Source organism: Carettochelys insculpta, chromosome 1 (genome assembly GCF_033958435.1).
Source record: "Carettochelys insculpta isolate YL-2023 chromosome 1, ASM3395843v1, whole genome shotgun sequence".
NCBI classification, from domain to species: domain Eukaryota; kingdom Metazoa; phylum Chordata; order Testudines; family Carettochelyidae; genus Carettochelys; species Carettochelys insculpta.
Genome location: NC_134137.1, coordinates 266382185 through 266399202, shown reverse-complemented (window position 1 = coordinate 266399202; position 17018 = coordinate 266382185). Strand labels below are relative to the sequence as shown.

Genomic DNA, 17018 nt, shown 5'->3' with positions numbered 1-17018 from the left:
AGTTTCAAATCTAAAGTATATTTGCAAGATAAATATTAATTAAAAGTCTCCCTGTTAGGATAATGTCATACAAAGCCAGAGTGCCTGTGGTGATTTCTCACACTGCTGTGCACCATATGCCATGGAAGGTTACACTGTCTGTGCCATTTGAACAAGGTTCCACCAAATTAACAAGACTGTTAAAAATAATCTCAGTTTGTTCCAAACGTAAATTGAAAACAAAGGAGTTTCACATCAAACAAAAGGAAAAAAAACGATTTCCTTTCTGTTCTTTCTAGATTGTGTATTCACTGTAGTCCTCTGTTGAACATCAAAGGTTGCCTTTCAAAGAGTAAAGGAGCAACAATATTAATGAAGTAAGCAAACAGTCTTCCCCGCCCCGCCCCCCCCGCCCCAAATAGTCTGATGATCCAAAGCCCATTGAAATCAATGGGAAATCTCTCTGGGTTTTGGAGCATATCCTTAGATCCTGCCCATTTATAAGCCCCACAAACCAGCAAAACTATGAACAAGGCTGGCTCATGTTACCAAGTCTCAGTCACCACTTCTGTGACCTGCCGGCCAACGCCTCACATGGGCTAAAACCCAGAATAACTTCAGCTCCATACATCAGCTCCTGCCTGGAACCTCGGCTCCACTCCAGGGCTACGGTAACACTAGCGAGTTTTGGAGACAAAACTGGGGGTTTTGCAGACAAAACTAATGGAGCATGCACACAAAAAATGCATTTTGTTAACAGAAACTGTTGACAAAAAAACTGGGTAGAACTCCGGGGACCCTTTTGTTAACATACATAGCGGATCAAAAGAGCTATCCCCTTTCATGTGTAGATACGATCTGTAGACGAAAGTTTTTTACAAATGTCTCTTCGGACAGTAACTTGCATGGACAGATCGCAGCAGTGAAACTGTAGCCCTGGAGTGGCAGCACCGTGCACTTACTGCGGGGGGTTCGGGGGTGGGGGCTGCCTCGGCTCCAGCCTCTCCCGCCAACAGCCCTTCTGGGGTGCTGCAGGCCTCAGCTCAACCCATGCATGTGATTCCGTCTCATCTGCTCTCCCCCACCCCCAAACGCATAAGGAGAGCGCGCTCTCCATTCCGCTGGGCGGGGCAATCCCCCGGGCTCTGGCACGCAGCTCCTGTTCGGGTGGGGAGGGGGACAACCCAGCTGGGAGCGGGATGTGCCAGCCAGGAGCCAGGGCACGGCCAGAGAAGAGAGAGACTGCCCCCCCTCCCCCCGCGAGCCAGGCCACGCCTCCCGCCTGTCCGAACACGCCGAGCCCCTGACTCCCCAGGACAGCCCCGCCGCCGCTGCCACCTGTCTCCCGCCCGAGCGCCCGCGCTCTGCTGCCATTGGCCGCCACCGCCGCCTACCGAAGCCTGCGAGGCACAAAAGGCGTTGCTAAGCGGAGGCTTATTTGTTTCCCTCCTTTTCTGCGCCCCCCCTCCCCCCACTTGCTGACGAGAGCCTGGGTTCACTTGCAACGTGTCAACTGCACCGGTTCTCTCGCTGCTCCCCCCCCCCTTTTTTTTTCCTTTCTTCCGGGGATGGTGACTGGGTAGTTTGTAGCGACTCCCCGGCAAGCCATGGCTTAGAGGAGAGGGAAGGAGGCAGGAGGAGAAGAAGAAGATGAGTTTCCACAAGGAGGATGGTGTGGGGAGCCTGTGCCACAAGGCGCTGCAGATCATCTCCGAGCTGTGCCTGGGCGGCCAGGTGGAGTGGGAGAAATGTTCAGGCATCTTCCCGTTGGAGAGCACCAAGCAAGGTATAGGCAGCACAGGTACAGTGGACTCTCCTCGCCTGCTCGGCTCTGGGCTTCGGCTGCTTCCGCCCTCTTCTCTCCCCCACCCCGTCCCCCTCGCTCTGCGCCCGGCCGCTCCTGCGCTGCCGGAGGGCAGAGACTCAGGGAGGACAGGCGCGCGGGCCGGCTCTCCGCTCACAGCCGCGGCGGCGGGGGGCGTGGGCGTGGGAAAGTGCAACTTTTCCTCTGCCCGCAAAGTTGGGCGCGTGGGAGGGAGAGCGAATCCGGATTGAAGTACCAGGAGCCCGCAGCAGGGTTTCTTCCAGCGCTCAGCACCCAGCACCGCCCAGGCGAGGGTCCCAGAGTCCCGCTTGCCCGGTCGGTGCTGAGTGTGAAGCGGAGCCGCGGGAAGGACCCCAGGCCGTTTGGGGCAGCGATGCTGCGGAGCGTGGGGACGAGAAGTCCAACGGGCGGGGAAATGCCTGGAGAGGGTCCAGGACCGAGTTATCTGGGGGTGGAGGAAAAGGACCCCCCACAAAGTGGAAGCCCAACAGTTAGCTGGGTTCGCGCAATAGGAAATATCCCCCTTGCAGCCCCGCTCCTTCCCCCTAAGGCAGGTCCCCCCCACCCACCTCCCCCGGTGGAACTTCCCTCGCTCATTGTTTGGAGCGGACCCTGCCTTAGCCGCGGCGAAATGTTTCCCTTCTCAACGCCGGAAAACTGCTCCCTCCTGTTGCATCGCTGCGCGGGGGGCGGCTGGGCTGGAGTTGGAAACAATGGCTGGGAATGGATGTCCCGGGGGAAGGGAGACTTAGTCGACGTGCCTTGACTTACTCCGAGTCTCCCCCCCTCTCTTCTCCCCGGCGGCCTTTAGTTTTCCTTGCGATGTTTTGAGCTCAAGGCTTCAGCAGGCAGCCGCCCGGGCAAGGGGTTGTCTGGCTTGGGTGCGCTGCTGCTGGAGGGTTGCTCAGGCTTCGCGGAGTCGCTGGGAAGGGGCAGTGCACGGGGGCTCTGTTCGCAGAACGGAGACGCGCTGTTGAGATGTAACAGAGAGGAAGCCGCGCTAGTCTACACACTATCAAAACAAAGAGCAGTCAAGTAGCACTTTAAAGACTAGCGAAATGGTTTATTCTGTGAGCTTTCGTGGGACAGACCCACTTCTTCAGACCATAGCCAGACCAGACCAGACTGTTTTGGTCTGGCTATGGTCTGAAGAAGTGGGTCTGTCCCACGAAAGCTCCTCACCTAATAAACCATTTTGCTAGTCTTTAAAGTGCTACTTGACTGCTCTTTGTTTGGATACTGTTGAGATGGTTTGTAATGCGCCCACCCGATTCCTTTGCCGAAGTTTTAACGATGGAGAAAGTAGGTTGTGTTCTAGGGATGGGAGGGGGAAAAAAGAGAAAGGCCACGGGGGACCGCACACCAAGCCAGTGATTTGCCTTGGGGGTGCTTTCGGGTCCTTCTGGGCACCCCATTTGGCAGCGACCTCGTACTGACCCTGCAGAATAGATGGATTTGGAGATGCACATCTCCTAGAACTGGAAGGGACCTCGGGAGGTCATCTCGTCCAGTCCCCTGCCCCCAGGGCAGGACCAAGCACCATCACTGACATCTATTTGCCCCAATCCCTAAATGGTCCTCTCGAGGATTGAACTCACAGCCCTAGGTTTAGCAGGCAAATGCTCAAACCACTAAGCTTAGTGGTGTAACAGGGCTTGGCACCTCCCAGGTGTCTGGGAGTGAACGGAAAAGTCCGTTTTAGCCGTGCAGTCTCCATTCACCCCATAGCATGTGCCCTGGTGGAAGGGGGAGAGGGTCGCCAAGGACGCGCATCCATTTCCCTTTGCCTAGGGCTCATGGGCGTGTGTAAAGGGAAGCCTGCTGGTTCAGGTACTGCTCGGGGGTCAGCTCTGTTCCCCTCGGGGAAGAAGTTAAGGGTAACCAAAGGTGAAACTCGTTCCCATTTGCTTAGTTAACGCAGCTCACGTGGTACCGTATTTGATCACTTACTGCACACCGAGGTTAAGGGGTGAGCTGCCTGATGGCTTCTGAATTAGCTCCCGGTTTCTGGCTGAGGTTGTATCTTTCACGTCACTTTGCTCATAGTTTGAGTCCATTCAGTTGCCTGTTGCATGGCTGTGTGTGTGTTTAAAGGGAGCGTTTAAAATTAGCCCATGTCGGTGCTTTATTCTTTATGCGCTCGCAGGCGAGAGCTGAACAACAGAGCAAATAGATAAACCTGTCGTTTTAAAATCCTTGTAAAAAACTGTCGCGTAGAAGTCCCACCTCTGGTTTCTTTAAATGCCCAAAATCTTCCGTGCATATTCGGCAACAGGGTGATTTTTTACCTCTCAACAGTCCCGGGATAGAACAGGGACACTCCTCGCTTAAAAAGAGAAAGGAGTGAGGATCTAATGTATTTCCAGCCCCAGATATCAAAAAACCCACAGCATCAAGAACAACCACAACAACAACACCCCTTCCAGTTCTTTCTCCTAGGCTGAGGCACGGCGTGCCAAGTTTGATTCTAAAGTGTATTTACATACCAATGAATATAAGGATCCATAATGAGATCTCCCTGATCAAGTCAACGCTAGCTGGCGCCTCTGGATCATTTTATGTGTTTATTTACATTAGCCAAGAACAAAAGAAAAGATTTTGCTGCTATTGGAGTTGTGTCAAAAGCCTCAAAGTCTCCAGTGGGAGCAGAACCCAGAAGGAAGTTTAGTCGACATCCATGGAGGTGCTGTATCTCCAAGTTATGCAATGTGACTGTTGCCGAGGAATACATGTCTTCTATGCAAATAGAATACATAGTAGGCTCTTAATAGAGTGTGTATGTGGAAGTGTTGCTAATGGATGAGATTGTTTTGAACTAAGCAATAGTCTCACTAGCATTTTAAATTAAATATATTTAGTATATTTGTGAGAAATAAGTACATGTTAATCATCTTGATCCAGACTGAATCATATCATATGGAGATGTAGCTGGTGTTGAGCTTCAAAACCTTGGAGTAAGATTGTTTTACTTAGAGTAGAAGAGCACACACTGCAATGTGTATTGATTTTAAAGGTCATTATTAATTTTATTACAACAAACATAAATGCAACATAAAATAAGATGTGAAACATACAAAGGTGCTCTCCAAGGTACTGATAAAGCGATTTTTTATGTGTAGAGATTTAATTTCAGCACCTGTTTTGATAGTAGATTGCATATATTAATTCTGTGTATTTCTTCAAAACCAATAATCTTATCTGTATTTTAAATTTATAACCCTTAACTAACTTGCAACTGTAGGCCAAAAGGCATAGGATTTGAAATTTAATATGCTGGGGCAGTAACAGTTTGTCAGGAAGTAAAAGTGGCTCAGGTGAGAACATAAAATTGCTTCCCCAGAGGATTACTAGAAACATATCTTACAAAAATAATGCTATAAGATGTGTTTTCTAAATTATCAGGATATTAGATTATAATATGTTCCCCATTTGATAAATGTTTGCTACAGTTTTAACTTCTCTCCAGCAAGTACCTTGTCTACTTTGTTTTAATAAGCTATAGACTCTTTGGGTATCTTCACATGAAAACACATGCTTTAAAATAAACACATTCTTTCCTGTAGTATGGAATTTCTTCATTTCTCATTAATATGTGACTATGCATGTTTTCAAACTCACTGACGTTTTTAAACTCTTTCTTACATTAAATGAAATTTCTAATGCACTGATAAAAAACTAGATTCAGCATCTCTTCTTCAGACAAAACTTCCATTCAAATCACTGGGCATTTGACTGCAAACCTCTTAACTCTCAGTGGTGAATGGTAGTGTTGTTGAGTACAGCTATAAAGTCTTTAGGATTACTTGTGTGAGAGACTGCTTATTACTGTAAGGAGTTCTCAGTCTGCCTATGACCACAGTAGAGTTCACTTAAAGAAACGCAGCAGGGTCAGGCCAAAAGTTAGATGATCATAGCCAAGTTCTGCCACCTGTGTCAAATACTATCAGATTCAGAGAGTAGTACAAGTATACACTTGCAGTGATATCAATTAGACTAATTTGCCAAATAAGGTATTACCCAGCATGAGTGAGGGATAGCAGGATCGACTCCAAAATTATTAGTGTCACCTAGATGCTTAAAAGATCCTATTAGTTGGCTCATATTACTAACGGCACATCAGTGAACCACCACCAGTATGGATTAGTAGGCAGTCTACTCCAAAGTTGGATGAATGAAAAAGTGATTTCCTCCTACACATTTTCTTCTCTCTCCATTGAAGAATGGCAAGCTTTTTCTATAGTCATGTATACTTCTCCATGAGCATCAGTGTTCATTAAGATTATTATCAATTGCACATCGATTAACTTAATTTGTGTTTGAAAGTTACTATATCTCTACAGTAAGAATAGTTACAGAGAGAAAGCTGTGCTAGTCTATATACTATCAAAACAAAAAAGCAGTCAAGTAGCACTTTAAAGACTAACAAAATAATTTATTAGGTGAGCTTTCGTGGGACAGACCCACTTCTTCAGACCATAGCCAGACCAGAACAGACTCTCTTTTATATTCAAATTCGACACATTAACACATGGTTTGAACTGGGATGTGAATTTTCTGGGTCATTATAGGGGATCTTTTGCATACTTGGCTTAATCTAGTTCTTTACTTCCCCCCCTCCCCCTTCTACCTCTCTGATTTTCTCACATTGATATTTCTTTCTGATTTGTCCGCCTTGATTACTATTTTTGGTTCTCCGTGCCTTAAATATTGAGTCTGTTTTGGTATGGCTATGGTCTGAAGAAGTGGGTCTGTCCTACGAAAGCTCCACCTAATAAATTATTTTGTTAGTCCTTAAAGTGCAAGTTGACTGCTTTTTTGTTTTGGTAGTAAAATAGCTGTGTTCCTTAGCAGTGCAAGATGTCAGCTGGTGATACAGGACATTTTCCCACAATGTGAGTTTTTTGCCTTTCTTTAATTTAATATAGTGAGTGCCTTTTATGAATGATTATGCAAACTAAAACCTATATTAAGTGTCCCTATTCCTGTATGCTGTCATACTTGATGGTGGTCAGCGTTGGTATCTCTTTGATTATTACATCTGAACATGCCCTTTTGTTAAAATAATATTTTCTCTCAAAGCCAGAACTTGAATATGAATTTCAGTTAATGTAATTTCCATGGATTCTTGAAGGAGCATTTGCATTTATTTGCAAACACTTCTTCAAACCATCAGATGATGCTTGTCAACTGCATTTACACTCAGATTAAATTAAAAACAATCTCACTAATTAAAACCCTGTAGCAAACATAATTTAATATATTCTGACACCAAAAAGTAATGCAAATACACATTTGTTGTTAAAATGTTAACAATATTACCATATTTAAATATCTAAACACTTGAATACAGAACATTTAAACAACAATATGCACACCCAGTTCACACGAGTATTATTTGCTACAGGATTGAAAATACAGTGCTCGGAGATGATACAAGAGATTTCTGTTAAAAGTAGAATAGACATATGGGGGGGTTCCTCTGCTGCTCCTCACATGCATGGATAACACCTATTTATGTGTATAGGTGAGGTCCAAAATTTTAAAGGTGCTAAGCACCCTCAGGTCCTATTAACTTCATTTGGAATTGTGAACAGTCCTCTGCTTCTCACAATGAGACTGTTTTTGTTTTGTTTTCTCATACCAAGCAGTAGTATCTTAGTTTGGTACAAGGAATAGTATTTAGTGTGAGATTATATATGGCATGATGGTGTTTGGCTTGGGTTGAGGTTTTGGAAGGAAGCCTTCTCCAGCTATCTCTCTGTGGTCATGCAGCTGTTGCCCAGCCACTCCTCACTCTCCGGCAACCAGTGGCTGTTGGATCAGCATATTTGCATATTTCTTAATCTTTATTATGTCTCTCAAACCTAGATGTACAGTTGTACATCCCTTGTCCCTTCCTCCCTATGTGCCAGCTCCCCAACCCCTTCCCTTACACAATGGAACCACACCAGTTCCTCAGCATCTAGTCTCTCAGTAGCAAAGGCGAAAGTGGCAGGATATGTGTGTGGAGAAGAAGTGAAATTTCAAGAAGCTTATACACCCCATTTAGAGTGGATAGAAGGACTTGTTTCTGTTCAACTAAACATTATATTGTAGTGTCTCAGTACATCAGGATGGTATGGTTTCACACTGAATTCAGTGTTCAGTTTGGTCCCCATGTCTTAGAAAAGATACATTAAAATGGATCAAATTCAGAGAACATTTGGCACCAATGATGAACAGCATTTGTGAGATTCCATATGAAGAGAGGTGTCAAGGACTAAAAATAATTAAGCTGTATCTACACTAGGCAAGTAAGTTGACTGCAGATACACAATTTTAGCTATGGCAATTATGTAGCTAGAAATGACATATTTGCAATCAACATATCTGGCCATCCTCACTGAAGAAGGAGAATTTCTTCAGTTCATCTCCCTTCCTCCTCATGATGCGTAAGGATTACAGGGGTCAACCGCCCACCACTGATAGGTCAATTTCGCACATCCCTACCAGATGCACAAAAATGAACCCCAAAAGTTTGACCCTGAGTGGGTCGATCTTCTGGTGTAATGTAGACCTGGGCTCAGGTTGGATAGGAGAAAACTAATAGGACATGTGTTTGAGGAATGTAAAGTAACAAATAACGTAAAGGAAAACTGATGACTTCTGTTTTAATGCAAAAACAAGGAGTCACTTTGAAAGGTTATGTGATGGTGTTCTGGTGGCTTCCGAAGCTTACACCTCTAGATGACCTCTACGGGTATGTCTACACAGAGATAAAAGACTCAGGCCGTTTCTACACAGGCCACTTCCTTCGGAAGTGGCATGCTAATACAGGGAGCGAAATATGCTAATGAGGCACCGATGCAAATTCCCCATGCCTCATTAGCATAACATCAGGTAATTTGGAGTCTGGAAGACCGTTCTTCCAGTCCCCAAAACGCCATGTAGAAGCGTGGCCCGGCGGGGGAAGTCCTCCTTCTGGAGGTCCCTTCTTCTCAAAATTTTCGGGAAGAAGGGGCGTCAGGAAGGACTTCCTTCCAGAAGCCCCCCCAGCAGCAGCGCTTCTACACGGTGTTTTGGAGTCCGGAAGAACAGTCTTCTGGACTCCAAATCACGTGACGTTATGCTAATGAGGCATGGGGAATTTACATCCGCGTCTCATTAGCATCTTTCACTCACTGTATTAGCATACCACTTCTGAAGGAAGTGGCCTGTGTAGAAACAGTCTCATGGCACAGGCACAGCTGGCTCAGGTCACCTGACTCCAGCTTGTGGGACTCAGACTTCTGGGCTAAAAATTACTGTATAGACGTTCACACATAGTCTCCAGCCTGACTCCAGCAACACTCCCTCCTCACAGGGCTCAAGGGCTTGGGTTCTGGCCCAGAACCAAATGTCTACCAGTGTCAGCACTCCTTTAGGCAATAGCCTGAACCCCAAAAGCCTGAATCAGCTGATTCGGGTCAGTCATGGCTTTTTTTCCTTCAAAACAAAAGAGCAGTCCAAAAGCACTTTAAAGACTAACAAAATATCTAATATCTAATTCTTGACTCCTCCCCTTCTGCCCCTCTGCTCTCTGATTTGTTCACCTTGATAATATTTTTCTGATTTGTCAACCTTGATTACTATTTTTGGTTTTCTGTGCCTTAAATATTGAGTCTGTTCTGGTATGGCTATGATGTGAAGAAGCGGGTCTTTCCCACAAAAGCTCATCACCTAATAAATTATTTTGTTAGTCTTTAAAGTGCTAGTGGACTGCTTTTTTGTTTTGATAGTACATGGACTACCATGGCTATCTCTCTGTTACTTTTTTCCTTATAATTCCTGTGTAAACATAAGGTTTCACACACGATTACCCAGTTCCTATAGGTGACAGTGTAGAAAAACAAACTTCTACATGGAGTTTGAAGTAGTGAAAAAGGAATAATCTTGTTGGTGCTTGGGTTGAAAGTCAGTCTGCAGGTACCAGCGGTTAAATGGGTCTGAAATGTGCCTGTTGCTCAGGATGAAACATGTATTTGATTAATGGTTTGTGGCCTCCCAAGAAATAATGAATCACATATTCATATATATGGCTATATATCATAGAAGTGGAAAGGACCTTAAGAGGTCATCAAGTCCAGTCCCCTGCATTCACAGTAGGAATCGTAGTGCACCATCAAGGATACCTACAACCATCGGATGCATTTGCAGTGAGCAGTGAGGTAAAAGTTGTGCTTACTAAGCAAATTCAGATGCACGCAGCGTGGGTTAACAGAATGGGCACTGGGCTAAAAACAAGCATGTCTGAACATAGTCAAAAGATGAGTAAGGCCATCAACTGTGAGCATTATTCTACAAGAACGGTTGAGGAGGTCTTGCCTAGAGTTTCAAATGTAATATTGCTTTCATCATCGGATGCAAACCAAGTGTTTTGATAGGTCTAGTTTACTAGAGAAACTACAGAACTGTATACGTTCAGCTTCCTGAGATATTTTAAAGTAATTGTTGATGATTTGCTAATTTGCAGTAGAAATGGTCAACACAATGATTAACAACACAATTCTGTAATGTTCCACAGTTTGCCAAAGTGAAAAATATCTTCAACAGCAAACTTGCCAGATTTGGTCTAAATGAGGTTAATTGTATAGGATTCATATTCAGTTACAGTGGAGTTTGATTGTACCCAGGCAGTTGTATAAATGAAAAACCCAACTAAGGTGATCTTCCACAGGTTCGTGGACATGTTAATGTAGCTGGGTAAATTCACCCCTAATTTGTCATAATTAAGTGATCCACACAGAATATTGCCTATGGATGGTGCTGAATGGCACTTGAGTGATTAGAAAAAGAGAAATTCCAGGCACTTAAATAAAAGTTCCAGAAACACTGTAATTGAAATTACCAAAGACCTGTGGCTTTCAGTGCAAACTTTCATAGGTTGAGGTCTCTCCTTCTATAAGACAACTACCCAGTAGGATATAGTTCTAAAGGACTAAAACATAACCAAACTACATTCAGATTGAAAAGGAAATGCAAGGCAGTGGTTTTGGCAGTGGATGATTTTATGAGGTGAAATTAGCTGAAGTCAATATGGACCATAGATTATTGGATGGTCTATTACAGAAATTATTGTGCAACGCGCTGCTTAGAATCCAGAAAGTGATCATGAAAATTCTGGAATACTTATTTAATGTGAAATACTGGCTGTCAATGAGCTTTTCATAGTGGAAGTATTTTCAAGAGCACCTATAAACAGTGAAAGCCTGGAGCTACAGAAAGAAGAAATTCAAGTAAATACTACTCAGGCACACGGCAGTTCCAAAAATAAATGTGACAAACTCAAATGAAAAATACAAAATGGCCCAGAAATATATCTTTGAAGGAGTCATTTTAATTGGAAAATGAACGGAAAAATGGCAGGTACTTTCAAGCATAACATCTTTTTTAGGCAGTGGAGATGAAATCATGGCAGATGATTGGCCACTGTACAAAAATACCCTGGGTGACATCCTGTCCCTATTGAAGTCAATGGGAGATTTGCAATTGACTTCATATTTTTACCTCCAGTTTTAATGTAACACAGCATGAGAACAGGAATGATCAATGCAATCCACAGTACTCATAAGATATTGTGAAGCACAAGATCAAAATGTGAGATGTTCTGTTCTGGATACCACTGAAGATAAAAGGCTGAGTGCAAGCTGGGGAGTGGACTGTAAGGGAGTTGATTACAGGTCCCCAGTTTCCTGGTCCATCTTTGAACCCAGGCCAAGTTAGAGCAGCCATTTCAGAATACAGGAACCCATGACTTTTGCCATTACAGAATTAAAGTACATATATCTGCATCCAGATGTTAAATTAGGCTCTTAATTTCTCCTAGTGTTAAGTCTTAGTTAAGGGAAAATAGCATACTATTGACATGTAGCAAATGCAATCCATTTCAGTTGACAGATTCAGCCTTAAGTACTAAACTTCCTTGATGGGCATGTGAAGAGACTCTTGTCTGAAGAAATATCTCTTGGTATTTTCTCTTATCAAATCAAACTATTCATGAAAAAACATTATAGGAGACCTTTACAGTCTAATGCATAGGATTTGGAAAGCTCAGCTTTAATACTTTTCCAAAGATGGGCTTAGATGAATTCAGTCTTAATATGACAATAAAGTAATTTTAATAATTGCTCAATTGAATAACCAGCAGAACTGAGTAAATGAGCAAATGCTATCTGTACTTTTTGTGTATGATATTTGGAGTTATAGCAATAATTTCTGTATTTTGAATGAATTATTTGCTGCTCAAATTCCTAGAAAATGTAACACTGCATAGTCATTAAAGCATTTTATTATATTATAAAGTATTACATCATGTGAAGCTGTTGAATTAACTGATAAAGAATCAAGACTACAACTACTGAAATCTACACCTAACATTCACTCTCAGACCATTTTTCTTCTTTTGAGAGTTTAGATGTCTGATTTGATTGTTTTGGGTTAAAATGATTGCATATATTTCCTGTAAAGGTGTTGGAATCTGAAATAAACAAGAAAAAATGGAAAATATTTAAACTTTAAAGCTGTTGAAGCTAAAGAGGATAGTACCAAGTTGTGAGTGGGAGCCTTGATTAAAAGAAGGGTTCTTCTTCATAGGAATGTTGAAGTAGTAGAAAAGTCATTAGTTTTGGTTAAGGCCAATAGCTCACGTGTTGAATTTTTCCCAAGGGTCTGTGTAATTCTATTTGTGATTTTTATTTTATTTTTGATTCCAATAAGTAAACTTTCTCAGGTTCCCAATAAGGGGTGTCTTTTCTACACTCTCAATGAAGATTGGCCAACTGAGAGAATTCAAAAAAGAAGTGAGGAATCCTCATTGAATGTGGGTGTTGAACCTCTCCAGTCTGGAGCTCACTCATCTGTCAACATCCATAATCCATCATGATTTTAGTTAGCTGGACGACGGTATGGCCACGTTTCCTGTGGTCCCATAAAGATTGTTTACAGCCACCAGTCCTGGGTCTCAGGATTCGGTGCTGTTATTTAGCTGTAATTTACCCCAAATGTCTTTTAAGGGCCCAGTAATCAGTGGAGGTGTTGGTAATGTGCTGGACATTATTGACTTCCCAAAGTCTGGCAAATTCTCTTGTTCAGCACTAGTCAGGTCCGGATGATGCCGGATGAGAAAGGTTCAACCTGTAGGGAAGGCTTACCAGACAACATATTTAACAGTATTCAGCATTTTTGATCTGGAAATAAGTATGATGGCTCATAAAATTTGTAGATGACACAGAACAGGATAGTTGTTCAGAGCTTCCTGCATCTCCTACTAATATGGATCTGTTCAAATAAAATGCACTTATCTACACTTCCACCTTCCTTTGAAGGAAGGATGGTAATTAGGGTGTTGAAAGTTTACTAATGAAGTTCTGCCATGCATAGGCAGCACTTCATTAAGCAAATTCCCCCCCGTGGCAACTTCGAAGTTTTAAACTTTGAAGTTTTAAACTTCGAAGTACCGGCACACATCTAGCTGTGGTGCACCCCCCAGTACTTCAAAGTGCTGGGGCAACTTCAAAGTCCCCTTACTCCTCAAAATTGCTGGTCAGTTTCCCAGGTCTCTCAAGTGGCAGGGGAGCTGGGAAATTGGCAGCAGCCTGGCTCCCCTCTCCTTGCAGGGCTGGGAAACTGACCAGGGCAGCAGCCTTGGTCAGTTTCCTGGCTCCAGCCAGTGGAGAGGAGCCTGGAACCAGGGGCAGCCTGGCTCCCCCCACAGTCGTTGGAGCCAGGAAACTGACCAGCCCACCAGTGGGGGTAGGCAGTGACAAAGGGCTAGGTCGGCTGGCAGCTTTAGAGCAGCTTCAAGTTGAGCTTAACTCACTTTAAAGTGAATTACATGCAACTTGAAGCCACTTATTTCAAGGGCTTACTGTACTTAATATGGAGAGAGATAAATCCTTTTGTTACAAGAGAAATAGAACAAGCCCAGAATTTTAGACAACTAGCTAAAATATATGTGTCAAAAATCTGTAATTGTTTCATTTCTGTAGCATTAAACATTCTGCTTTTTTTATTTTTATGTACTTTGTTGATCTTGATTTGGCTCAGTGTAAAACCCACAGTTTTCCTGGACACTTTCTCAGGGCTCTAAACCTTTATTTTATTTTATTTTATTTTATTTTATTTTATTTTTGTCACTGTTATCCCTTTTCATGGTATTTGGACATTGAGCTCAATATTTATTATTGAAAAATATGTATCTGGAAATCATAACTATAATGTTCTTTGAAAAAAACCTCCCAAAATTCAATTGTAACTTTAACCACGCCAAAGAGAACAGTAACATTCCATTTCATAACAAAAAGCAGTCAAGTAGCACTTTAAAGACCAGCAAAAAAGTTTATTAGGTGAGCTTTCGTGGGACAGACCCACTTCTTGGTCTGAAGAAGTGGGTCTGTCCCATGAAAGCTCACCTAATAAACTTTTTTGCTAGTCTTTAAAGTGCTACTTGACTGCTTTTTGTTTTGATAGTGTATAGACTAGCATGGCTTCCTCTCTGTTACCATACCATTTCATAGAACTACGATATAATTTGAGGATTTTTTTTTTTTTTTTTGCAAAATTGTATTTAAAGCGCTCAATGTGCCTCTCAACTGGATCATTTTAGCTGCATGGAGCCTGAAGCTGTGGATGCAAAGTATTAGCTGTCGATCTGTCAACCCTTGTTGTAACAAGCAGGAGCAGCAGTTGCTTAAGGGACAAGAATGCGCCACAAGATTTAATTGGGGCCTACTGGATAATTTTAAAACATGGAAAATGCCCTTTTTAAAAAAATGGCTTTGAGGATTTTTTTAAAGTCTATATTTTGTAATATAACGTGGTACTGAAAATATCAATCTGAAATGTGTCTCATATAATAATACTCTTAACCAGGACCCCTACAGGCACTACCAAAGGTCAGCCTTTCCCTGAAATTTGAATCTGTTCACCAAGTTGGGAGAGATTAAATCTCTTTGCTTTGCTTTGGTAATGCTATTAGATACATTCACCCATGGTGGCAGGCCAAACCAAACACAGGACTGCAGGAATGGCTAAAATGCAGTGCACAGCCCATACAATGTGCCCTCTGGCCATCTTAATTTTCAGTACAGAGCTACAGCCCATGGAGATGCCGAATACCTGCTGACTAAATGCCATTCATGATCTGAGCAGCTTTAGGATATTTGTCTGTGCTGGTTGCACCTCCATACTAGTTTTAAAAAAAAAAAAAAGCGGTGTCCTGTTCTAATTTATGGAAATAGCATGTTGCCTTTGGATAAGTTTCCAATGCATCCAATGCAAATTTCCTAATGTGACTAAAGTTTGGAAGATGCTGAACAACTGTAACTATATCTGCCCGGTTGCATATAACAATCTATAGTCATGCATACTCATAGAGATAGTTTCTATGTTTTAATTTTTTTGGGTCAGATACACTCTTGGTTTTACTCCATTGAAATTCTTGCCAAGCATTCACCAAGGTCCTAATCTAAAGTGCACTGAAATCAATGGAAAGACAAGGTATGCTTCCTCTTACTGATTAGCACCTTACTCACATATACCCATTGATTGTAGTGTGCATAGAGCTGGCAGAAAATCCCCATTGGCTGGGAACAAAACCATAATTATTAGAAATTTAGTCAGACTATTAGTGGATGAAACTTTTAAAATGTGTATTTTTTTAATATCTCCAAGAGTGAAAATATTCATCTGTCATGCCCTGAAAGCTTGACACAACAGAAATAACTAAAATCTTCTGCTTCCTTACTTGTGTAATGTTTCTTTTTCTCTGTGTTTGACTCTCTTGACAATCTTTGTTTTTGATTGTTTGCAGACATCTCAGTCAGTCTGCTAGCGGTAGTCGTCAGCTTCTGTGGGCTTGCCTTGCTGGTAGTCTCGCTATTTGTCTTTTGGAAGTTGTGTTGGCCATGCTGGAGAAGCAAACCTCTCATTTCTAATACCAGTAATATCCCTCAAAGCACCTCGAGTGCACCTCCAGAGGTTTTTGAAACCAATGAGAAAAAGGAAATTAAAGAAAACGGAAAACCTTCCATGAAGGTACTTGAGGCTGCAATGAAGATTAGCCACACTTCACCTGATATTCCAGCAGAAGTCCAGAATGCATTGAAAGAACATCTAATAAAACATGCACGCATGCAGAGACAGATAACTGAGCCAACCTCCTCATCAAGGTAAGGAAAACTCAATTTTATGGCAATTTACAGAGTATAAATAAGAGCCAGAATATTTTGTTGTGAATTAAGGAAGCAAAATGTGAGAGATCTCAGTCCAGTGCTTACAAATTTTAGGTAACACAACAATCATATTAAGCCAAAGCATCGGCATTCCTACAAGTTTTCCATAAACAACAATACTGACCACTCTTGCAAAAATGAAGATTTAAATTAAATTATTTCGTTGTTTATAAATGCAAATATCAAGTCCATGTCTGTCACTAATGTACTTTTGTGTGTATTTGTACTTGTGAAACATTTCCATACAAACCTTTCATAAGAAAAGATCTTTTAGGATAATTTGCCAGGCTCAGGCAAACTTATAAAATAGCTTCTGTTTGCAGGCATGTTCAGGAGGTATATTTTTACAACTCCATCAGTTGAAAATGTGACTCATAAAATGAATTACAAAGTTGTCATTGATGCACATTTCTTTACAGTATGGACTGACATTTTAAAAGGACTAAAATTCCAAATTAAATAAAACATACCTCTTTGTTGAATGTTCTTAGTACATTATACCTATAATACGAAGTACTTTAAATAAATCTGAAGTAGCTTTGAAAGCTGTAATACTATTTAGAGAACAATAATGTTTTGTCCATCTCAGGTAGTGGATAATGTCAGTATATGGTAAAGTAGAGATACACTGTGACATGTATCAATACCTGTAGTATTGAAGAATTTTTTTATGATTTGAGTGACAGAAATTTGTGTTTAATGCACATGAAACAGTTACAAGAATGAAATATATTACTCACTACAGTTACATCTACAAAGAATGTAATTGTGCTTTTTTTAGACACAGCACAGGAAAATAAAGGTGTGGGAGAGATGTGCTATGAATCGTGACACGTAGAAAAATACATTCTATCTGTAAAGTATTTCCTTTTTTCTCAATAAATTATTGTACTATGTACACTTGAAATTGAAGAAGAAAAACATGAACAGGTCAGGCAAATGCTGAAGATATTAGATGATGACAC

The 17018-nt window shown here is 42.1% G+C and overlaps 1 protein-coding gene across 1 annotated transcript in view; it reads left to right on the top strand.

Moving 5' to 3' along the window:
- The first annotated feature begins 1629 nt into the window (after positions 1 to 1629).
- SYT10 (synaptotagmin 10) overlaps positions 1630 to 17018 on the top strand; it is a 55423-nt gene continuing 40034 nt past the window's right edge. Inside the window, exons 1-2 of the mRNA XM_074983797.1 lie at positions 1630 to 1780; positions 15633 to 15990. Coding sequence (XP_074839898.1) covers positions 1630 to 1780; positions 15633 to 15990 — 509 coding nt within the window. The remainder of the gene's footprint in view (positions 1781 to 15632; positions 15991 to 17018) is intronic.